Here is a 24,079-nt window from a genome sequence, read left to right as displayed (position 1 = left end):
TTTGCATTTAAGCAATTACAGATTACGTTTGGAGCATAATCAGTCTTTAGCACCGTGGCTTTAAATTCAGGATTAAGTATTTAATATCAAATAAATTGGTGATTATGAAATAAAGCATCACATGAACGAGTTTGTGAAATTATTTAAGAAATGAACAGAACTCAACTAACGGTGACGGTCTGGACTTTTGATAATTGCTTCCGATATCTCACAAATTCTTTATTCTCATTTATTTGTTTAATAGTGTCTTGTCTAATGCTGAACACTTTGGGTTCCATATGTTTACACATAGTACTCAGTGATAGAGTATTTGTATTCTACTATAAACATGTATTTTAATGAATATGCGTGCACACGCAGGCCAGATGTCCTGCGGTTGGACAGATTCAATTTCTAGTTTTCATTAGAGACAAAAGCAACTGAACACGTGTCCAACGCTGCACATTTTAGTGCTTAAAAGTGGTTTAAAGAGAAGTTTAAAGGCATAGGCATCTAAAGGCATCTATAGAGCAGCAGACTGTCAGCATACAGGTGATTTCAGCAGAGGCGGCTCTGCAGCTTCCACCACTGAGGAAAAACAAAGACATTTAATCCCACGAGCAGCATCAACGCCACTGCAGGCGTGATGCGTTGCCCTGCCATGATATATTCCAGCTTCCTTGTGGAGGAAATGCAGCTGTGCCCCAGCGGTGTTCATCCCTCTAGTCAAACACATTAGCTGCACTGCACCGCCTACAGAGGCGACCGGAACTTTGAACACATTCAAATTCCACTTGGCAGCAGATTAGTTGATCATTATGAGGTTCGTCACTCGGTCTTTGATATCACTGATGGTGCTGAAGATGTCAGTTATCAGCTCGTCTCTGATCCCAACCAAGAAGAGGAGCTTTGAACGAATCGAGCAGGGATCACTGATCTGAGGCGGCTGAACCATCTCGGGCGCCTGAGTGTTTAAACAGGCAGAGAGGCTAAGTGGCTCTTCACACAGCGTGGCTTTGATATCCTCTGCTCCTGGATGCTTCGCACATTTACATATTTCCCTCATCTCTGGTTTGAAAGTTAACAGCCATCAGAAGTGTCAGCACTGACGGATGTGTATCCTCCCACACTCCGGTTTGAAGGAGCAAATGAAAGATGCAAATGTATGTAAATTGTCCTGCTGTGGAGGGGGGAGTCGTCGCTGTGTGTCAGCTTAATTTAACAAAGGAATAAAAGATCTCAGTGGCTTCATTTCTTTAAAGAATTCTATTTAAATAAATGTGATTTTTCTTTCATTTTGTTGAACAGACACATGTCAGCTTTACGTCGAGTCCTTCAGACATGTAAATGGAAGAACAAATCAGCTCACAGGCACGATCAAGAGCGTCTCGTTAACATTTATTCAGGTGATGATTCATCTGTAAAGCAGAAAAACCTTCGGCTACGATGAAAAAAATTGTATTTTGAAAAAGCAGGATTTTGTTGAAAACCAAACAACCAGAATATCTGGATGTTTCTATGGCGTGTCACTCACACTCACAACATCACTGTTATTACTACAGCTACACTGAACAGACTTTAAACCAGCGCACCGCCGCCGCCCATCAACAAATCCCGTCGACGAACCCCATGAAAAAGTTCAACGTACGATGTGACGTCTCTCTTCTGTCTGTGGCCTCAGTCATGAGATATGCTGTGAGGCTGGTCACAAATACACAGTTTCATTAAAAAACAGCTCAATACTTTCCTTAAAGAAGTCAACAGTGCATTTGTCGGGGACTATTTTCAGCAGCGGATTAATACACATTTTGTGGTCCACAGAGCAGAAGGACTGACAGCTCTGTGGCAGAGAGCAATGAGCTGCATACGGTGTGTCAGGCTTTGGCTAAACGGACAATATTTGTGGCGATAAATTGTTTGTTTGAGTGTTTCTGTGGGATTTGAGGATTGTAAGGAAATTGCAGAATATCACCACCTTAGCCTGCTTTCACAAGCATTCAGAAACTCACTGTGATATTATTAATCCATCAATCACCAAAACGACTGGATTCGCTCACAAGGGTGAAGAAATCCATGATAGGTCTTGCTCAGATAGGAGTACAAACTGCAGACAGTTATGAGACAAAAGTCGAAGCATCCTTTGAATGAACCTGCTGTCCAGTTAGCCACCGAGCTAACGAGCTTGCTAAGTGGCAGCTAGCAAGCAGTTAGCAAGCTCATTAGCTCGGACTCCCTTTAATAACTTTTCTATTTGAACAACTGCTGTACAACATTGTGACTGGCTGATGCAAGCAGGTTGCCGGTTAGCTAGTGTGCTAGCAGTTAGCTTGTAGCTGCAGTACCAGCTAGCCATGAGTAGTCCCCACGTCACCAAATATTTCCATGAACAAATGCTGTTTCTGTGTTACGCAGTTCACAGTGAACTGAGGCTGAGGCTCAAACACCATCACGATGTTACTGCGATGTTACTCTGCACTCGCAGCCTGAACACTGGAATGATAAACCTTTGCTCTTATGCAGCGTCCTCCAGCTGTGCTGAAGGTGGGTTCCTCTCAGCCGCTGCAGGATGGAGGACAGTCACGACGTCTCCTTCACCAAAGAATGCATTCAAGGATGTGGCAAAGACACCCATGTGTGGCCTCAGCTGTTGTGAGGTGGGGGGAAAAGGAAAGACAAACACAGAGATGAATAATGCACTTTGAAGTTTTAACAACTTTTGTCATTAAAATCCCATCTGTGTTTTGGGGCCGGGGAGACGGCGGTGTGTGTTTGATAAACAGCTGCTGTCGATCCTCTTTCTGCCTCTCGTCCTCCATCGGCAGCGCTCGGCACACGAGCTGAATTAACACACGGTTCCGATCTGCTTCATCTTAAGTGTTAATATCAGACTGTTTTTATTACATCCGTGTCATCTTCCCGTCTCATTCTGCTCATCTCGCTGCTTTCCGTCGAGCCGCGGTCCACCTGTCAGACCGAGGCAGATTAGCATTTCAGAAACACATTAAGCGTCTCTGCGTGCAGCGATCGAGGTGACAGACAGCCACAGCGTCGCAGAGTCTGTGCTGCTGTCAGCGTTAAAAGCTTTGCTGTTCAGAGACATTTAGAGAGCTGGGAGAGGAAGCTCCCAGCAGGCGGCATTCAGCAGGGACGAGAAAACTTTTAGAACAGAGCGAACAACCTGTACAAGCCTTTCATGAAAAACTTGCAAAGTATAGGAAACTAGAAACGTTCAATGCCGATAGATGTATTTCTGTTCCCGGCTTTCTTTGTGCTTTCATGTCACGGTGGAAAGAAGATCTAAGTAGAACCTTCCAAAATGACAGATTTCTGCAGACACGACTTCCACGTTTACATTTCTGAATATTTACAGTTTCAATATCAACATCTTATGAGTTCAGCGCTGTCGCCTGGTTGGATCAGTATATACATCATATAGAGGACAAGACAAAACTGTGTGCATTGTTCCTTTCTGGCTCTTCATGTTCTGTGGAGCCTCCAGCGAAGTCTCTGCGTGGCTGAGTGCAGTGTGGAGTCCTGAGGCGTGACAGGCGTGACGCCCCCGTCTGCGCCGGCTCAGCGGTCCTCAGCCCTCCGCTTAAATGAAATACTCCTTCGGGTTTTCACCGGAGACGTTCTGCGAGTCGGCCTGGCTGTTGAAAGGGAAGTCTTGGCTGTCCTCCTGTTTGACTCCCTTCACTTCCTGGTTTCGATACGTCTCTTTTCTCCGGTAGAGGAATCTGGCGGTTATCGCCAGGCCGGTCACGATCACAAAGATCACCACTGCTATGACACCTGCAAGGCACAGGACATTTTGAGGAATGTCTTTGTTTGGTTTCTTACCAGGAGTTACATGAGTCTATAGCTTAGCCTAGCTTAGCATGAATACTGGATCTTGGTTAGCCGTCAGGGTAAAGCTAGCCCAGACACACAAAAAGTGTCTTCAAACAACTAGAACGCAGTCGTAGTTTCACACTGAATCACGTGAGACACAGAAAGCATCATACTGTGATGTGAAGCCGTAAACTGAGACTGTGAGTCTACATGTACACAAAAGTATTTTGGAGATGTGAGAAGGTGTATTTCTACTCGTGGCGACGCTAGCTATTTTCCCCTGCTTGCAGTCTTCGTGCTAAGCTACGCTAAACATGTTCTGTGCCATTGTTAAGTGCCTTTAAAGTGTTTCTTTAAGACATGAACACCTCGATACCACCGGATTGAAAACATTAACTGAAAGAGCTGTTAGATGAAAGATAAATGAAGGTTACTGTTATTGTTTGACTTTGCTTGGTTTAGCTACTACTAAAATCACATAAACTGAACAGAGAACCACTTTCCAGTGTTTATCTTATTATTATAGATTTTTTTTTAATGTGTTTTAATTTAACTTTCTTGTGAAAAACCATTGCTGTACTGACATTTCAGCACAGAATGACAATGAGTGACTGTTTTCATTTCTGGTCACACGACAGTAAGACGGATTTTCTGACTGATCTGAACCCTGAGGCCGTGTGGAAGGTGGCAAAACACAATTCTTCAAAACAGTATTAATAATGCAAACTCTGGTGGTAAAGCAGCTAAAACATGACGTGGATCTACAAACCTGTGTGACACCAGCTGAGCCGAGTCCATAGTGTAACTCGGCTGTGACATTTTGGTGTGTGTTCATCTTTCTGAATGCTGGAAAGCCTTGCAGCTTGCCGGCTGACACGCGGACTCCCTGTAAAGTAAATCCATCATGGCGGAGCTTTGTGAAGCTACTGTGAAGTCCAAACAAGATCCCTCCCCTGGGTAAGCCCGTGCGTTTGTGTCTAATCTGATTGGTCTTCTAATCTAACTTCAACACACAGCGAGCAGACTTTCACACGTTTGGACTCTTCTGTTCAGCATATTTCACCATCCAGAGAAAGTTTCATCTAGTTGGAATTCCAAAATACAGCTAAAATCAATTTCACATGATACTGCTTCAGTTTGGAGGGAGTGTGAAAACTCCTCCATCAGTAAGTCATTACTGGTTTATAAAGCTCTTAATGGTCTTGCTCCTTCTTATTTATCGAACTTGCTTTTACCATGAACCCAGCAGAGCCCTCAGGTCTTCTGGAAGAGGCCTTTTAACAGAACCCAAAGTTAGAACCAAAACATACACATAAAACATCTTTTTATTACTACGCCCCCGTTTATGGAACAGTCTGCCCGAAGATCTGAGGCCGACATGTAATACTGATACTTTTAAAAGCAAACTTAAGACCTTTTTAGTCAGGCTTTTAACTAAATTTTTAACTTTAGCAATTTTAGGTATTTAATTTAATTTAATTTAATTTAATTTATTTTATTCTAATTATTTTATTCTATTTTATATATGTATATATTTTAATTTTGTTCCATTTTATGTTTGCATTTTATTATTTTTTTATTGTTTTAATATTTCAAATTTATCTCCTGTGTTTCCTCATCTCATTTCATTGTGTTGATTGTGTGAGTTTGTGATCTTATGTGTGGGTGTGTGTGGGCGGGGGTAGAGGTGGTTTCTTATGCATGAAAAGTGCTATACAAATAAAATTATTATTATTATTATTATTTCAGCGGAGCTTTGATGACGCCGTTCAGGTGTCTTTTGTGCACTGAGACACAGATTTAATGGACACCATGAAATGACTTTGGACTCTTACAGCAACCATTCAATCTTCACTTTGAATCAGTCCTGCCAGACAGAAGATTTTCATTTTGATGGAGCATCGTTAATATATATGGCTCATCAAAGAATATGGCTCATCAAAAAAATATCGAGCGTAACCTCTGACTCTGACAGTAAGGAGAAGCCCAACACAAACATCAGAAAACGAGGTGAACCAGGTTCCAGAGCAGTGAAAGATGGTGAAACAGGTCAGTACCTCCAATCAGAGCAGAGTCAGTCCTGATGGCATTGACTAAAGGCTGACCTGAACCCACTGAGCCAGGCTGGTCTACAGCAGAGAGAGAGGCAGCAGGGAGGGGGAAAGAGGGAAACAGACAGAGGAAACAAAGGGCAGCAAGAATTAGAAGAAATGAAATGATGCAGAGAAAACGAAGTCAGGACAGAAAAGAGGGACCAGGAGAGAAACAGAAAGAACATCAGAGCATCATCATTCACAGCCAACAGCAAGTACAGCAGCAGCTCTCCAGAGGACTCTATTAAAGCCACATGAAGCTGGATGAAAACACGACCAGAGGAAAGGAACGCCGCTGCAAACTCCCCTCTGTGCTCCAAATTAATTATCTCATCAAACACGCTGTCACGAGTCTCCTCAACAAGGTGAACACGCTTAATGAGCTGTTTGTCTGAAGCAGCGGCTCGTTCAACGACTGCAAACACAGAAACAAAGGAAATGACGCGCTCACAGGTTTTTATGAACCATCCTCAGCCTTTCAGCCACCCTGCTGCTACACATTCACCAAAGCTGGGTCAGCGGTTACCTTTAGGGCCAAGAGACGAGCAGTGACAGTTAAAAAAACATCCTCTGGACAATGTGTTTCTGAGAGGTTCACACTTTTCTCACATTAGTTGTGTCAAATATTAACGCATGAGCTCAAGAGGCTGCATAGTTTGATGATTCTTTCCATTCTTTCACTGATTATGGGGGAAATGTGACAGCGTGAACGGGGTCACTCGTAGTGCAACTTCGACTTTGAGTTTTTACTAGCTGGTGAACATAGCGGAGCATTTAGCAGCTAAGAGCCAATTGAACAGCGCTAAGCTAACTGTTCATTAGGTGAACACAAACACAGCTGCTAATGAATGAGCATGTTGCTCAACAACGCTGCAGCGCTCTGTTTGTTCGCCTCATCAACTGAACAGGTGATGAAAGGTCAGCGTTGTGTTCGCATCCTGTTTCTGCTGCCCCCGAGTGGCCAAAATCAGCTACTGCAGGTTCAAGTTTGCAGTGTTTGCAGTTTGAACATGCAGCATATAAGTGGAGTAAAAGTGAAGTAAGCATAGTCTCGGTTGGTAACTCAATTCTGAAGAACGAAAACACATTAGTTTAGCATAGAGTAGTTCAAGAAACTGGAAACCAGCATGTCTCACGTCACCCTCGCCTACACACCTGACTCCTCCCCTCTTACCTGTCAGGTGGTGTGTGTTCTCTGCCGCGTAGGGATTGGCCGAAGCCGAGGAGCCGCAGTTGGACTGAAGCAGAGGTCCGGTGATGACGACGGGGCTGGTGTGTGGGTGGAGCAGAGCAGCTTTCAGGGGGCTGATGGAGTTAAAGCGGACCACCGACAGACAGCCGGTAAAGCCGAGAGACGCCAGCCTGGCCAGGTCTGGATCCAGATCATCAGACTCTGGAGAGAGAGAAGACTTTGAGTATCTTACTAATACAAATCAAGACCAGTTCCCTTGAAATAAGTTTAATAATCTTCCTGACAAGATGACTTATCTTTAATAAGATTTACTCTTCATAAAATCAGACATTATGACTTCTATAAATGTCTTTTCTTCATGTTTTTCAAGAGAAAATAAAAAACTGCTCTGGAAGAAGGAGTCATTTTCTTGAAACAAAAGCGGCCGTCAATTGTTTCCCATGAAACTATATTTCTGAAAGTAACAGTTTGACCTTTTGGGAAATACACTTCCTGCCTTTCCTGCCAGAGATGGAGATGAGACGAGTGATAACACGGCGGGAAACAGGGAAAAACAGCTCGCCAGGCTCTGTCCACAGGTACCAAAACACACCTCTGACGCCCACTAATTAACACGTCATGTCTGATTTGTTTAATGAAGCAGAGATAATTCATCCCGTGGGCGGACTCGGCTGTAAAGTTGGGGGGAGTCACTCTGGAGAAAGGTTGTTGATGTCGCCGTCTCTCCTTCTTCACAGTGTGATTACACAGATTCTCGCCGCCCTCCTCCTCCCCTCGTCATGCACACGAGCACGAACGCCTCCTCTCATTGGCTGGAACAGCGCTGGGCGGTTCAGCTGAGCCTCACTGTTTGTTCAGCTCGCGGACGGTGACAAGATCTGCTGAATTTCAGACTTCATGATTGATTCGTCCAACCTTCAAAGTTTGAGTGCTGAATGTGAATTTAACGTTTCTGTGTGGTGAAACCGTTGATGCCGCTGTCGCAGAGACAACCGCATCAACGTGAGTTCATGCATTCATTTCATGTGTAACGGAGACATGAAGCAGACCCAGACGGTGCCAGCTGGCCTGGATCAGCAGGCAGCCTTCACTGAAGTTTACCTCGTAACGACACGTTAAAGTAAAAACTTGTTTTAGGATGGCAGTGTGGTCTTCAGGACACGGAGCCCTTCAGTGTTAAAGACAGAGGACAGAAATCAAACTTTATTTATCAGTGCGAGTGACTGAACTTTTAAGCTTTCGTTCAGAGGCCGTGCTCTCCACTCGCGCCATAAAGAAACATGAAGCTGATAGCTTCACTGACTCACGTTTCCCTGTTATCAGAGCACAGAAGCGGCTGTAATGATGAGCACACACGCATAACGTCACACACACCCTTCAGCAGAACAGGCTGTCGATGGCTCCAGTCTGCATCTATCACTGCTGCAGACAGATGTGCACTCCCGCTCTATCTGTTCACTTTATTGGCTGAAATCCCTCCATCATTCACCTGCACTCCTGCACAGCAGCGTAAACAGCAGCTGCGAAGGCCGACATCACCGCCGTAAACAGCTGCATCAGCGTCCGTTCAGATGACTGAGAGGTGACTGCGGCTTCACCACAACACATCTGCATGTTGATGAGAGCAGCAGGAAGCGTTACTGCAGCCTGTAAGCGCCTCTCAGCCCAAACACTCGTTACTCCATCACCCCTCTCTCCCTCCCCGACTCTCTGCACTCCTTCCAGGTCCATTAGTTAGGCTGATGGATGACGGGGTGGACAGGAAACGACAGAAAATCCACTTTCCTGCCGCTTTTCTGATCCTGATCTGACTCTCTGCTTCCTCTGGTTTGACAGAGGGGAGGACCGGTCACATGCTGACATGACGGGGTTAAAGCACACTGAGCGGAGTGACACCACACTGCAGCTTTACATCCAACGAGACGAAAGATCCTGAGAGTCTGCGCTCGTTACTGCATCAGATGAGCGCTGTGAGTGTTTCTATTATTGTACCTTTAACAACAGATTTACGACTTATTGGCTGTTTAAAGGCAGAAACAAGTGGCCAGTGACACCTGTGTTCATCATTTCCCTGCACAAAAAAAGTTTTCCAGCTCTGGCCGAGCAGAAATCCCAGGAACGAAAAACAGAGAATACACACATAACATGTATTCACACTAAACAAACACAAATGTGCATGTTTTTTAAATTTAGGGTGTCACATGACAGCAACACACAACTTTCTTGTGGTAACACAGTGGCAACACTGTCGCCTCACAGCTAGAAGGTCGCGGGTTCGTTTCCCGCTGTGGGCGCCAGGGGCGTGTCCTCCACCATGTCTTCAGTGCCTGCTGCTCGAGGAAGAAGGGCCTTTCTGTGTGGAGTCTGCATGTTCTCCCCGTGTTCAGCTGGGGTTTCCTCCATAAAACCCCCCACTAAAAACATGCAAGAAGATCATCACCAATGGTGACGACAAAGAACTGGGTCCCCGGGCGCCGGTCGGATGGCAGCCCACCGCTCCTGCTCTGCCGCAGAGGAAGGACGACCAGGATGGGTTAAAGGCGGAGGACAAGTCTCACCAATGCATGGCGTGTGGAGCATGTCCTATGTAGAGTGTGACAAATAAAGGGGATTGTCCCTCTGAGTCTTCTTCTTCTTCTAAATACGCTCAGTTAAAACATGAGTGAAGCACCACTTTAAAATCACTCATTTCACTCTGGTTATTATTCGGCGTTTCCAGTGTTGCCAGAGTGCTTCCTCTGAGATGACGGAGCGCTTTCTGTCGGCCGTATCAGCCTGCAGCCTCTCAGCCCCTCTTCTTATTAACAGCTTGTATCTCGGGCTGTCTCTGATGGGGCCAATTACTGTCTCACCCCGACTTCCTGTCCAGGACTGCACACAGGAGCTCAATGAGGAAGCGCTTTAATGCTCCCAGAGGGCGGCGGTTTTTCTTACAGGATTAAAAATCCGAGCAGGTGCATTACAGGAAAGCGCAGTTCTGCTTCGACTCGACTCTGCGCTCATTTCAAACGCATCCGTACCTGCTCAGGCTTCTGCAAGCTGTCCAGCACGTTTCCGCTCTTTCATCTCTCCTGGTTATGATAGAAAGTGAAAGGTACTACACACGATATTCGCAACTAATTAATTATACATCAAGCTCTTATTTGTTTTGACAGCTGGCTTACATTCAGGAGAATTAAAGCAAACTCCGCACAATGCTGGAGAAACACACAACAAGATTTTTATCTGATTTTTTAAGTAACGCTGAGTTTATTTCAATAAAAGCTTGAAAAAATGTTATTATCTTTTCAGCCTTTATGATAGGGACAGCTGAAGATGTGATAGGAAAGGGGGCAGAGAGAGAGGGGGGGTGCCCTGGCCAGATGTCTTAAAGCTGTTCTTCAGATCCTCTTACCGTGCACCTTGCCCAGCAACAGCGACTTGACGGCGCTGAATTCTCCGTCAGATGTCAGGTTGAATTCTTCTCTGGCATTTTGGTCGATCTGAAAGAGGAGAATTATTTCCTAAATTCATTTTCAGGGAAATTGTGTTCTGCGCTGTTGAAGGTGTCCGCCTTTGGAGACTCCTAGCAGCAGAAATCTTATCTGTGAAGGTGAAATTTTGACCTGTGGATGGCAGAAAAACATGGCTTCTACCAGCAGAAACATTAACATTTATCTTTTGGGGCCAAAACAAACCCAGTTTTATTCAAATCTGTTGTAAACAGTAGCCTTTATATCTTTCTCCAGACTACACTGTCACCTTATGGCTTCATATTGTGAAGATAAAACGATTCAACACGAGATGAGAGATGAGATGCACCTCATATTTCAACAGAGCCTCACAGCACAGCGAATCAGGAGGCTGCTCCCATTCAAGAGGAGGTCACCTTTTGTTTCAGGGTGCTTGTAATCACACAAACATTCAGGCTGCTGCTCCTGGGTAGATGAAGTTTACCTCATATATCATCTGAGCCTGTTGTTAGCAGGACGGGAGATTCAGTAGATCCAAATACGATTAAGATGCTTCATATTTCATCTGAAGATGTTTTAAATGTGGAGTTTGTACCTGCTGGCCTGCCGTAGCTGCAGCCAAAGACAGCAGCTGCTGGTTGAGCTGAGAGAAAAGTGCTGACTGGGGCTTCAGCATAAAGAGGAATATCTCAACACTGTGTCATAGCACACACAGGGAGTAGACGGGGCCGCTTGCATCGGTATGTGTGTCTTTGTGTTTGCCCTTGAGATCAGCGCCTCATTTGGCAAACATGGGAAAAGGTTCATGTTTGGCAGCTTTACACCTTGTCTACTCAACAAAAAATCAGCAACACCTGCAGTCCAAGACACAGCGAATGAACTCATGAGCGTTAATTTGAGAAGTGAGCATCCATAAGTGTTATAAGGACTTCTAATAAATGCTGCATAATACACTTTAATATAAGAATATATGCATAACTCTGACAACTATAACTCCTCCTGTGGGCTCCCATAAATGCAGGCGGGTGTGTAAACAGATTATTAATGATAGTACAGTAAAACAAGGACATAACTGCATTACAGTGAGTTGTAAAGCATATGTTAAGTGTTCATACACAGTTTCTAAATGCTAATAGGGGAGTCACTGTGAGCAGGTTGCAGGCTGTTGCATCTCATAAAGGCAGAGGTTTGAATCGGACTGAAACGCACTCGTTCAGTCACATCCAGTCAGACATCCAGATACAGGACTTTAAGGGATTCTTGTGTTGCTCTGCGTCCATTTGCTAATGTTTCAGCTACAGGAGCGTGATGAAGCGACGAGGTGGTTTTACCTGCACAGACACACAGTCCGTCAGCCTCCTGATGGTAACAGTGTGGAGCTGTCCGTCGGCCAGGCTCCTCGCTCTGCTTCTCAGCACTTCAGCCTCTCTGCTGCCGTCCAGCTTGTATCTCACCTCCAGCGTTTCTTCACACACAACACACACCAAACCACCGGGTTACACTTCAGATCTCACAAACCAGAAACAACCGTCGGAGCTCCAGAGTGAGATTTCATCCTTACTCAAGCATGCTACGTTGTTCTCTTCCTGAAAATGGCCTTGTCGGGTCTCATAATCTTGGCTAACAGCATAAACACACATTTAATCCTTCAAAGATCATTTTAAAGAAGAGGTTGCTTAATTAAGAAAGACTTAATATTAAGAGGATAAAAGCTAATTCCCTATCAATAACAGAACTAATCAAATTAAATCTAATTAATTCTCCTCTTACTCAGAAAAATTAATTCATTTAACAAAAGCCCTGTGACGTCTTCAGAGGGACAAGAAATGACAGAGCAAAAGGAATAACGAGTCGTCGGGAGGCCGTCCAGCCTCCTGCTGCACAGCCTCTGCAGCCGAGGGTAAAAGAAAGGGGAAACAGGAGAAAAGCTCTCAGGGATTTAATCGAACACTTCAGAATAAGTGCGTTTACCTGACGACTCCAGGGCCAGCGTGAACACCTTAATGCCCTGCGGTCCATCAGCCTTCTCTGACTCATTAACACCAAAAACAAATCCACTTACAGCTAATGCAAGTTTTCTGCCGCTTTATTCAGCAGCACACTGACCTGCCGCCCATTAGCAGCCCACCAAACTTTCATTCCCTCAGCGTCACTCATCGGGTCTCAGCGATAAGACCGGCCAACACTTATTTTTCAGCCTGAGACAAAACATAATAGCCGGCCGGGCTGGACGGATTAAAAGGCAGCAGAGGCTGACGGGGAGAATCCAGAGAGAGGAAAGATCTGACAGATCCTGCTGCAGAGCACAGCAGAGGAGGAGGAGAGAGGAAGAGGAGCGCAGGACAGGTCGATATCAGGAGATGTCAGGAATGAGGAAGAGGAGAGGAGAGGTGAGATGAGAGGCAGGGAGGAGAGACAAGTAATTGAAAAAAGTTGAGGGAGGGAGATGAAGAGAAGCGAAAAGGAAGCTCTCTTGAATAGTAATCTGTGAGGTTTGAAAAGTGGATTAAAAACCAGACTAGAAAACAAGAAAGGGGGAAAAGAGAGAAAATGACAAAGGGCAAAGGGGAGAAATTAGAGGTGAGGAGGAGGATTGTGCTGAAGGTGAGGGAATGGTACAAGAAACGTATAAATACAGAGGATGAGGAGAAACTTTAGCACAAATATCTGAACCTCAAGCTTCAAACTAATAAACAGACACAGAAGAGGGGAGGGGGCAATCACACAGGAAGAAGCATTAAATTAAAGCACCTCAAGCTTGAACATCTGCCACATTAAGAAACTCCTTCAAAATAAAAGCCCAGTCCTCCTCACCGTGCTTGTTGATGAGCAGGGCCAGGTACGCTCCGTCGTGGGAGCTGACGTAGAACAGCACAGCCGGACTCTGGCTGGTCCTGAAGCTCAGGGAGGCCACGTCAGAGTAGATGGAGGACGGCAGGGCGCTGCTGTTCCTGCTGAGCTCGTACGGCTCCTCAAAGGTGTAGCTGACGGACGTCTCTGACGTGAAGCTGGCCGACACCTCTGGAGGAGCAGGGAGAGTTAGATGACACGTGGAAATCACGACCATCAGACTAATCAATTTTGGAACTGCTGCAATCCAAGCAAATCAGCAGAATTTCACTTAGGGATCAATATCTATCTGGCAAACAAATGATTAATGTCTGGGCATAGTACGACACGTATATTCAGACTGAATACACTGAGTTTCCAAACTTTATCTGAACTTCCAGGAGAGGCATGGAAACAGCTCTGCATGTCTGATGAGTCAGCAGGAGAATAAAAAGATAAATGTTAAATGTTAAAATAAACGCAGTGGGTTGAAGCTCATTACGGGAAAATGTCTTTAGAACGGTGGAGTCGTTTCCAGGAAGGATGAACTTTTAAAAGATGAAACACGGCTAAAGTGCACGTCGGGGACGAGAATCAGGCGCAGCAGATATCACCGTTCAGTGGGAGGAGGGTCAAGAGAGTCCTTTTAAAAAACTAGAACCGGCTGAACTCACTTAAGTTATTGAACTCATTGAAGGCATAAAGGTCAACGCGATGATGCGTCATTACTGAGTTTAAGTCAAACGAGGGACTAAAATAGAGTCCAACACATCAAACAGACACTCTCTGTAATAACCTGTGCTGTCACATGGCAGCTCAGTATTTCCTGACGTGTGTTTGGTGCAGTGAAAGCAGTAAAAAGTTCTCTGAAATAATGTGGATCCTGAAGTGCTGTTGATCCTTAACAGCAGGTAAACACCTACACATAAACGGTGCCATTACTCACACTTCCATTAGTATTTCCATATGAGCTTGAGCGAATTCATCGCATTTAAACGGCCCATACGCCCTGAAAGAGTTATTAGAAGTCATTTTAAGAAGTTCCAGACTTTTCTCCTCAAGGAAGCACGAGCTGAGACGAGACATCAAAACGGCTTTAACCTTGGCTGTTGAGATACATGAGCAAATTACAGTGAATGCAAAGCAGAAGCAGAGGACGGAGGCATGACTTGACATGTGCAGCAGCTTATAAAGTGGTTGGACAGGTCTCCTACAGGGAGGTCAGTGCAGGTGGCAGCACTGAAGACATGCTCCACCCAACATCCAGCGTCTGAATATCAAACACTTCACCATCTTTAGGCTTTAAAAAGTCCTTTTGGGTGTACAAAGTTTACTTTCACAGCCCTCCAAAACCCCCTCTGGAACATTATCCACTTCTCTGCCGTCCATCCATAAGCTCAGTTTGTCCGCACTGTCAAAACTGTGGCTGAATCACTAACTTGACATGACATGAAAACGTCACTCATGTGTCTTCACATGTGTGTACCTGTGTGGCAGAAGACCCCCGTGTACGCCGACAGGCTGCAGTCGCAGTGGAAGCCGGTGGCTCTCTCCACGCAGCGACCCTGGTTCTGGCAGAACGAGCCGTAGCTGCTGCAGTGACCCGGGCAGCCGGGTCGAACCCCGGGCGTGATCCTCGCCCTCTCCTCCAGGTCCAGGGTGACGCCGTTCAGCTGCAGAGAGCGAATGCAGCCCTGGAAGCCCTTCTGCCTGGACGCTGTGCCTCCTGCAGACAGCAAAAAAGTGGGTGACCGTAGATATTTAGCTAATATTAAAATACTCCCGTCTTTACCTGAAGATCTACTGCGACACACCAGCAGGAGGAGCACAGGAGGTAGTTAGATCCTTGGTTGCTGATTGGTTGGCTGCCTGCCTTTCTAACAGGACGTGCTGTTCACTCTATTCTTCAGTGCTCCAGCTGCAGAAGATGAACCTCTGTGTTCAACACTCTCTGAGATGTAGCACGGTGACTTATTGCTCGCAGAGTTCAAACATTACAAAACCTCCCATTTCTACGAGGATCACAGATTGAAGCTCTTATTGTGCTCAGAGCACAAACTTGGCAGCTCTCTGCTCTCAGAGTTTGAAGCTGACATCTTCCTATTGTTCAGCAGCAGCAGCTCCTCAAACGGATAAATCACTGAGCTCCGTCCGACTCTCCTCCAGGCCTCGCCTCTGACTCGACTGCTATAAATTACTGAACCGGCTAAGCAACACAGGATAAACCTCAACTTTTCCACTGGCACAACAGAATGAGCGATATTTTTTTTATCCTCATTAAAAAAGACTTTGGTTTAAACAAATATCTGTTATTCAAATCTATTGCTGAAAGGGCTAACACAACAGTGACTGAGCCTGTGGCCCGCTGATGAAAGTATTGCAATATTCATATATTTGCAGTACTACACTACACATTCCTGGTAAAAGAATCCTGTATTAAGTTAGTGCTACTGCAAAGCAAACATCTGCTGCAGCTTCATGTCAAAAACATTTAACTGGTGAAACTCGAGCGAGCTTTAATTATGAGGTCGTCACAGGAAATGTCCTGTTTGGATTTGGTAACCTTTAAATAACCGTTCACAGGTGTGACACTGACTGCCAGCACATGCACAACACTGAAGATCAGTTTAAGCTAGGTTATTGGTTGCTAAACTTCTCTTTGAGAGCCACAGTTGACTTTTCTCCCTCAGTTTTCAAGTACATAGGCTCATGCCTTCACTTTTACTTAAAGAAAACTATATATTTTCTAGATATTTCATCCTTTTTGTGGTGATTCTACCAGGGGGCTTCACTCCCACCCAGGCCTTGGTACTGCCACCTAAGGCTGTCGATCCAGAAGAAATCCTCATTGGCAACTCAGCAGCAATAACAAAGGAAAGCTTTGCTAGAGAGGTTAACATGGCAGAATGTGTAGATGTTCTGAATCCAGCAGGGACCAGACACAGATCCCTGAGGACCACCACCTCTGATCAAAGCACCAAAACAGAGGCAGAGGTAACGGTTATTAGAGAACAAACCTTCCAAACAGGGAGGCTATCAGAGCGCTGAGGGTTTTAACCACACACCCTATTGTTCTTTAGCTCCGACATGCATTACACTCCCTCCTCATCAAACGGAGATGCTGCTTACAGGAAATACTTAAAAGAGCATAATGAGGGATCAGTGACGTGGAGATCAAAGAAAACATCAAAGAATCCAAATGCAGATAAACTCCACCTCTAACCTAAGGAGCAAAGCTATCAGGGGGACCTTCAAGAGAATTTCACCCTCATATCCAGCAGTACAACCTCCAGTGTCTCAACACGAGACCTGCACAGTGTGTACTAAAGCACACCAGAACACACAAGGGTGGGTAACAATTAGTGAAATGGAGATCAAAGTAATCATCAAAGGAGTTGTGTGTGCGAGCCTCGACATCAAGCTTGGAAAGAAAAACGAAGAAAGAATGAATCCAAAGCTCAGGAGCTTTGAGGGATTCAACCACATATCCGACAGTACAGCCTCAGCTCGGAGAGGAAGCTTAAAGTCCAACATGAAGTCAGGATATTGTCTGATGACACAGATAAAACAGTATAGACCATATGAGTTTGAGGCGTGTGAGACAGAGATCAAACCAATCCTCAAAGACAGCGTGTGCTCAGAACAGTGTGGTTTGCTAACGCTGCACACAGGAAACGAACATCGCTGTGCCGCAATCAGCCGTCCTTTCTGCACCACACACAACATTTTAGTCGTGAAATGGTGGTAAAACACAGATTACCAGCTAACCTTGACTCCTCAGGACGATGCTTACAGTGTGTATCGAAGGATGATCTGCTGCATTTTGAGGGACATGTGAAGCGAGGATCAAACGAATCCTCAGTGAGGAGGGTGCTTCGTCTACATGCAGCGAAGCCCCACAACTGCGCCCAGCACATCAGCTGGTCGAGAGCAAAGCAACTCGTACAAAGGCTTTAACCAAATAACAGCTTGTAAACCTTGACAAAGGAAGTGATTTCGGCTTCATCCCTGAGCTCTCTCAGAATTGCTGCGGATGGATTTTTCACACACACAACACAAACATCAATAAAGGAATTGGAAAAGGAACAATGCTGTAGATTATAAATCCATAACAGGCAGTAACACGCATTATTAATCAAAACGATGGACTTCACTGCCTTTTAAAGCAAAGGCAGGATTATGGCTCGTAAACGCTGCGTACACTGAAATGTGGCTTATGAATTTCTACAAACAAAGGCTTACAATTCAAACAATGGACACTGTTTGCTTCACAAACCGAGGCTCATACATATATAATGCATGAGCGAGGACGGTTTATGAATCCAAACAAGCCAAATCTGGAGCTTCTGAATCCAAATAACTTGATATAATACTGGAGGTCAATGGGGAGGATTGTATGCTCATTAACAAACTGGTTGCAGAGTTCTACACATCAAGACTTTTTAGGAGCCACGCAGACAGCCTGTGAATAACAGGACAGCAGTTAAATAATATGTTCTGTGACTCTGGGCAGAGTTTCATTAAGTTTGAGAAATTACCTGAGTGATGTGAGCCACCCCAGGTATTCTGTCGGGGCTTAAGAGAAAGCCTTTGTTACAAGCTGGAGGAGTTGAGTCAGATATGAGCGTCTGCCTGTCAGGGAGGACCTAAAAACAAGGCAGGAGTCTGCCGTCTTGTTTGTGGCTCTCTGAGGCTCTGAGCTAAATGCTAACGTCAGCATGCTAACATGCTCACAGCAGGTAATGCTAAGTTCAGTGTGTTAACATGTCAACAACACAGTTAGCACAGAAGTACAGCAGAGGCTGATGGGAAGGTATTTGTTCATAAAACAAACGCTTTCGACCCCCTGTTGGCTGCAGAATCAGCCACGACAGGTGAAGAGGACATGAATGTGTGCACAGATTTCACGGCAAACCATCCAAACACGTCGACCTCATGCTGGCGCTAAAGTTAAGGGAAAGCAGGAGCTACCAAAGTCAGTAGGATTCATCCTCTGGAGACCATGAACGTCATGAACTGAACTCTAAAAACTGGATCTAGGAGCTGTTTTGTAAATAAAGAAGTTGCAGGGTTTGAATAAAAGCAGCTGTAGATAATATTTCAGACAGCGTGTACAATAATTACACTTGAGGCCCCGAAAACTTCAAATATGAAACAATCCAAGTTAAAGTTCAGACATAAAAAATGCGATATTCAAAAACTCATCTGCTTCATTAGGAGTGTGTGTGCGTGTGTGTGCGTGTGTGTGCGTGTGTGTGCGTGTGTGTGCGTGTGTGACAGCGGCTGGACGACTTACTGCTTATTTCTGATTTGTTTTTGTAAAAGTACATGATGTAACCTTTTTGCTGAATGAGATCCAGAAATCATTTCTCCTCTGAAGATGCTGATTCACAAAACACTGCTGCTTAAATTCATCAGTCAAACTCTGAAAAAGGCTCATTTTACACAGCGAACTTTGCTTCAGACACTTGAAATAAAGAGCATCGAAATGTGGGACTGCTGCTTTCAGTGAGTACAGGATGTGTTTATTTTCCTTCACCGCCGGGTTGTTCAAAGATAACTAACATGTAAATATTTATGAGAGGCCTAATTTGCAATTAAATCACAAATTGCAAGTAAAAGCAGGGCTGTTGGCGCTTCTTAATTATTCTTCATGGCCACTCACACAATTATTTTCAGATTTCAAGCATGTAGTCGGGTAAATTCAGCGTCTCACTCGAGGACACTAGAAGAGATCGTAGTGCTGCTGAAGGACAAGTTCGCTGTCACGGGAATCAAACCTGTGACGACTGTTTGGTTTCTCCAGTCAGAACTTTGTGCGACAAACATCCAGAAATCGACGTGAATAAAAACCAGCACATTTCCATTCAAACACATAAATCTACTGGTCTGATTCCAGTGAACTGTCCTGATCAGTCTGAGGTAAACATGCACAGGTTTAGGCTGATGGCGGTGACCTCAGAGCGGATTATCAGCGATTCAGCCAATCAATATTCACCTCGATCTGCCTCCAGCCGCCGCTGCCTCCATCCAATCTCATCAGTTTGTTGCTTTGTTTTCCCTCCACGCCGTGTGTTTACTGATATGAAGTGACGTGCATAATGTTTGCAGAATGATAAAACCTGATGATAAATGTTGGATTTGGTCTGCAGACGGGCTGAGGGGTCAAACGGAGGCTCTGAACTGCAGAAGCGGTGAAGCTGAGACGAACACGGCTGCAGCGCTGATGAAGTTTGTGTTAGAGAAGGCTAATTATGTGACTGTCTAATGAATCAGGTTCAGCTTCATTTACAGATTATTTAAAGACCCTCTCTGCAAGAAATCACCCCGGCGCTCCCTGATGCATGCTTTATTTATTAAACATGATGATTGTTCAAAGGTCAGAAACCATCGACTCAGCACTTTCATATTCAGTAGTGCTGATTTGGCCGATAGCAGTTTAGCACTTTGACACAGAGCATTTATTTTCCTTTCAGAGTATGTAGGAGTCTGTAGAGGATCAGGTCTAGTAACTGCACAGTCTATCCTGAGTTTACACTGCAGCGTCGTGCATTAAGAGCAGCAGAAGCCTCAGTGAAAAGATGTGCAGACTCTTTTTAATCCAATACTGCTGATCAAACAACAGGAGGCGGCCAATAACAGATTAGCATACGAGGAAAAGAAAAATATTTCCAGCGTTTTTCTGCTGATCCGCGTCAGTCTGATCACATTCTGTACCACGTCCTGATCGTTAAACATCACTTCCCTGGCAGGTTCAGCTGCAGAGGGACAAGCCCAGCGCAAGACCGCCTATTGATCAACGTGTCAAATTATCATCTCCCACATTTAGCACCACTTGGCGGCATTTAGTCAATAACATTTTAGCATGCATGAAACAGCTGTGATTAGCACAGCAGAGGAGTTGGACTTCCTACTTTTCTCCTCTGTAAAGCCAAACAGCAGCAGATGCACGAGCCCGAGCTGAAAAATAATAATGGTCTGTATTTTTGTCTGTTATCCTGCACCGGGCCCTTAATAAAGGACATCATGTGCGCACAAACCACCTTCACTGCATTAAACTTGCATAACAGCGACACTGCTGCCTGAACTGCTTGTGCTTCAGTCGCAAATACAGAAATAATGAAGACATATCTGCCAAACAAAGACGACGCTTACCAGCATGGACAGAAAAACACTTAATAAACAGGAAAAGTGGAGATCAAAGAAGACACTGTCTGAGAGGACATGCTGGATACGTAAACACACCAAAGAAGAGCCTGTGTATGCTCCGGGCCTGTAAAGGAGGCGCACAGTGCTGCTGCTAATGAGGGCGCCGTCACTGTCTGCATCTCATCCTCACCTATGAACAGCTGGCTGTTGAGCTGCAGGTGGAAGTGTCCGTCAGCCGGCGCCTCCTGCGTGGCCGCGGGAAGTTCATCCAATCGCAGCGAGGCCTCCTTGACGTTCCGCTCGGCTCGGACTCGGTGCCACCTGTTGTCGTTCAGCGGGACGCTGGACTCCACGCGGACCTCCAGCGGCCCGTTACCCACGTCGAAGGAGAAAACCACCTGAGTGGAGGCTGACGGATGAGGCAGGACGGGGGAGTCAGAAGTAATGATATGATTTATGTAGAGGATGGAAACGAAGAGGAGAACGGACACAAAGGGAGAGATGAATGAGCACAACTGAACGATGGCTCCTGTCACGCTCGTTCCAACAAAAGGAGTGGATCTGGGAGAGCGCAGGCGTCTCATCGCTCATGCTTTACGTGTTGGAAGGAGAAGATGTATTACTCTGTGAGCGCAGCACAAGATGAAACAATACCCCAGCATCACACGGTAACTTCATTCAGACTTGTTCTCAGGCTCGGCCACAGTGTTACACAGCGGTCTGAGCCGCCGCACTGACGAAGATTTCCCGAGGAGAGAGAGGCTCTTTGGAGCCGCAGTGTCCCTGAATGACGCTCTGTGTTAGTGTCGCTTCAAATCCATTTCCATGAAAATGCAAAATGCAACACAATACAAAACAAAACTGGTGAAATGGGCTGATTGAGCGTCAAAAGGCAACTACTTCAGGTCAGGACAGGATGTCAAGACATCTGAGCTCAACCTAAAATAACTCATATTTTCACTCCAGGTTCGTTTGCTTCAAATTACGTCTGCAACCTCTGGGTTTTATGCAGATCCAGATTAAGACTTTGACTTCCAGGTCTCACTCTCATTCTAATCCGGATTAAATCTCCACCCTCCAGCTCGTACTCACAGCTCAGTTCGATCCGGATGAAGTCTCTGATGCCCAGGTTTTCCAGGAACACGCCAGAGGAGGCCGTGGTTTTAAAGAGGAAGGAGATGTCTGCGCTCAGCTCTCCATGGAAGGTGGGAAAGTGGAGGTACGACGTCTCCTTGTCGAAAAACGCAGCGTTCCATAAGCTCTCTGTGAAACAGGACGAAAACTCTCCGTCTTGAAATGGAAATCACGTAGCAGACAAATGAGGCAACATGTTTGGCTAATGAGCTTACACAAGGGTATGATTTCTGCTACGCAGGCTTGTTTGATTAATCACGCCGAACAGTTATTTATCTATCTGCTCGGGTAGATACAGAACACCTGTAATTAGGAATAATTGAAAGAGGGAAAAACGGCGAGCTATCCTGCTTTAGCTTGTAACGCACTTAATGAGAGGCAAGCATCATGTGTGGAAACTTACAAAGGAAATATGCATTCGCAACACTTCTGCTAATGATAATTAGCTTTGAGATGTTGAGGTACTATACACAGAATAATCAATTTATCACATAACTGGCAGGTGGAGTGAAATGTTAAACCCCTAAACCTGTATTTCCATATCAACAACAGACATGAGAGGAATCCATCTCGCAGAAATAATGACTATTTTTAATTGCTGCTAAAACAGGAAAGAGGCAGCAGCATTTTCTATAATGTGAGGATCTCTGTCATCTGTCAATCATGTGTAACCAGGCAACCAGAGCTGGACTTACTGTCTCCATGACAACGGAGTGGTCCCACCCTGTAGGCGGCCTCTGACTCCGGCCTCTGGAGGTCACCCAGGACCAGAGACCGGACGGGAAGGCTCTCCTTATGGGTGAGCTGGCCTGAGTCTTCAGCCCTGCAGGAGGAGGAAGAGGAGGAGAACAAAGAGGAGGAGGAGGAAGTGAGGACGTGGAATGGAGATGGTACAAAAAGAACAACAAGGAGGAGGACAGAGGAGATGAACAAAAAGGAGGAGAGGGAATTGGGAGGTGATGGAGGAGCAGAAGAGGAAGATGTAACAGAGAAGGAAGTAAGATGAAAAATATAGGAGAGGAAGAGTTGGAGAAGAAAAGGGTGAAGAGGTGAAGGATGAGAGAAAGGAGAAGGAAGAGAAGGAGAGGGAAGAGGAGGAGAAGAGGTCCTTTAATAAGCTGACAGAAGACGTTTTAATGGTGAGCCGGGTCGTATCATCTCCATCCTGACTCTCCCGCCTCCATCTGTGCCAATTTCCCTGACAGCTGTTTTCTAAAAGGCCGCGACAGGCGGAGCGCTGAGCGAGCACTTCTGTCCATTTCCAGCCACGTTTCGCTTCATGCCCCTCAGCTAATCTACATGTCAATCTCATTGTCAGGTGAGAATTTTCCAGAACCGGAGGCGAGTGGCGAACCCTCACAGCACGATGAGGGTCTGCTGAACGGCCTGAAAGCGCAGCGTCAGCGCTGAGCAGTTTGGACTGAGAGACGCTTTCTTTTGTACACATTCACATCCAGCTGATGTAGTTTTCCCTTCAAGCCTACAAGCAAAAATTTATGCTAACATGCTTTTATTTATGTCTTAATTTGGGCTGACAGGTTGACTCAAAGCACTCAAGTTCATTTGGTTATTTACACTGAGTGGAAAACTTCATATAATCCAATGTCACAGCTTTGCAACAGAGCTCGATTCAACGTCAGTGACAGTTAATCAGGTAACAGCACACACGGGCACCCTTCACAAATGGAAAGCTGTCCAAATAAAGACGCAAATAAGTACAAATTAGCACTAATGTTTGTTCATACAGTACTAATAAGCATGTCTATTCATTCATAAAGTACCACTCCACGCGGTCGGCGTCACAGTTGCAGTAGTGTTGAGGGTCCACGCAGTCGCCCTGCAGGCCGCAGGCGCACTGCTGGCTGCCCGGCTGAGCTCCGCCCCAGTAAGTCTGGACACGACCGGGACCGGGACCACCGAGCCACCAGCTGAACGGAGAGCCCTCTGAAACACACACACAGCCAGGGTTAGGTTTGGGTTAGGGTTAGCACCTCAGCTGGACTATTTATGGATGGTCCCACAGCTTTGTCATTTCCTGACTGATGTGATTTTTCCTCACCAACAAATATTCTTCTTGGGAAAATGGAAGACAGTTGATTCTGGCCATAAAAGCAGGCTTTAGCCTGAAAAATGAAGCTCGGCTCCATCGATTGTCGGTGTCACCAGCAGCACTAGAAGTCATTTTATTGAGTTCTTCTGCTAACTTTCCTGTAATGAATGCAGCCTAGCGCACACTGGCTTAATCTAAAATCATACGAGGGTATAAGAAGGAAAACTGAGGCAACAAAAAGCCTGAGCTGCAGCCTTTTATCCATAATGAACCAACAGATGCTAGCAAGAGCCAAAGTTACACAAATGCACTCTCTTTAAAAGTACTATGAGCCATGTTGTGCCCTAAAACAAACTGGATAATGAGGAAA

General features: G+C 45.4%; 1 protein-coding gene across 1 annotated transcript in view; it reads right to left on the bottom strand.

The window, feature by feature from the left end:
• Positions 1 to 1,357: 1,357 nt before the first annotated feature.
• LOC139338966 (contactin-associated protein-like 4) overlaps positions 1,358 to 24,079 on the bottom strand; it is an 83,493-nt gene continuing 60,771 nt past the window's right edge. Inside the window, exons 14-24 of the mRNA XM_070974342.1 lie at positions 23,441 to 23,603; positions 22,355 to 22,482; positions 21,618 to 21,788; positions 20,716 to 20,934; positions 14,863 to 15,102; positions 13,362 to 13,568; positions 11,879 to 12,012; positions 10,490 to 10,577; positions 7,078 to 7,296; positions 5,868 to 5,939; positions 1,358 to 3,771 (exon numbers count right to left, since the gene is read on the bottom strand). Coding sequence (XP_070830443.1) covers positions 3,575 to 3,771; positions 5,868 to 5,939; positions 7,078 to 7,296; positions 10,490 to 10,577; positions 11,879 to 12,012; positions 13,362 to 13,568; positions 14,863 to 15,102; positions 20,716 to 20,934; positions 21,618 to 21,788; positions 22,355 to 22,482; positions 23,441 to 23,603 — 1,838 coding nt within the window. The 3' untranslated portion in view covers positions 1,358 to 3,574. The remainder of the gene's footprint in view (positions 3,772 to 5,867; positions 5,940 to 7,077; positions 7,297 to 10,489; positions 10,578 to 11,878; positions 12,013 to 13,361; positions 13,569 to 14,862; positions 15,103 to 20,715; positions 20,935 to 21,617; positions 21,789 to 22,354; positions 22,483 to 23,440; positions 23,604 to 24,079) is intronic.

This window comes from Chaetodon trifascialis, chromosome 11 (genome assembly GCF_039877785.1).
Source record: "Chaetodon trifascialis isolate fChaTrf1 chromosome 11, fChaTrf1.hap1, whole genome shotgun sequence".
Lineage (NCBI taxonomy): Eukaryota > Metazoa > Chordata > Actinopteri > Chaetodontiformes > Chaetodontidae > Chaetodon > Chaetodon trifascialis.
This window is presented reverse-complemented; position numbering and strand designations above follow the sequence as displayed.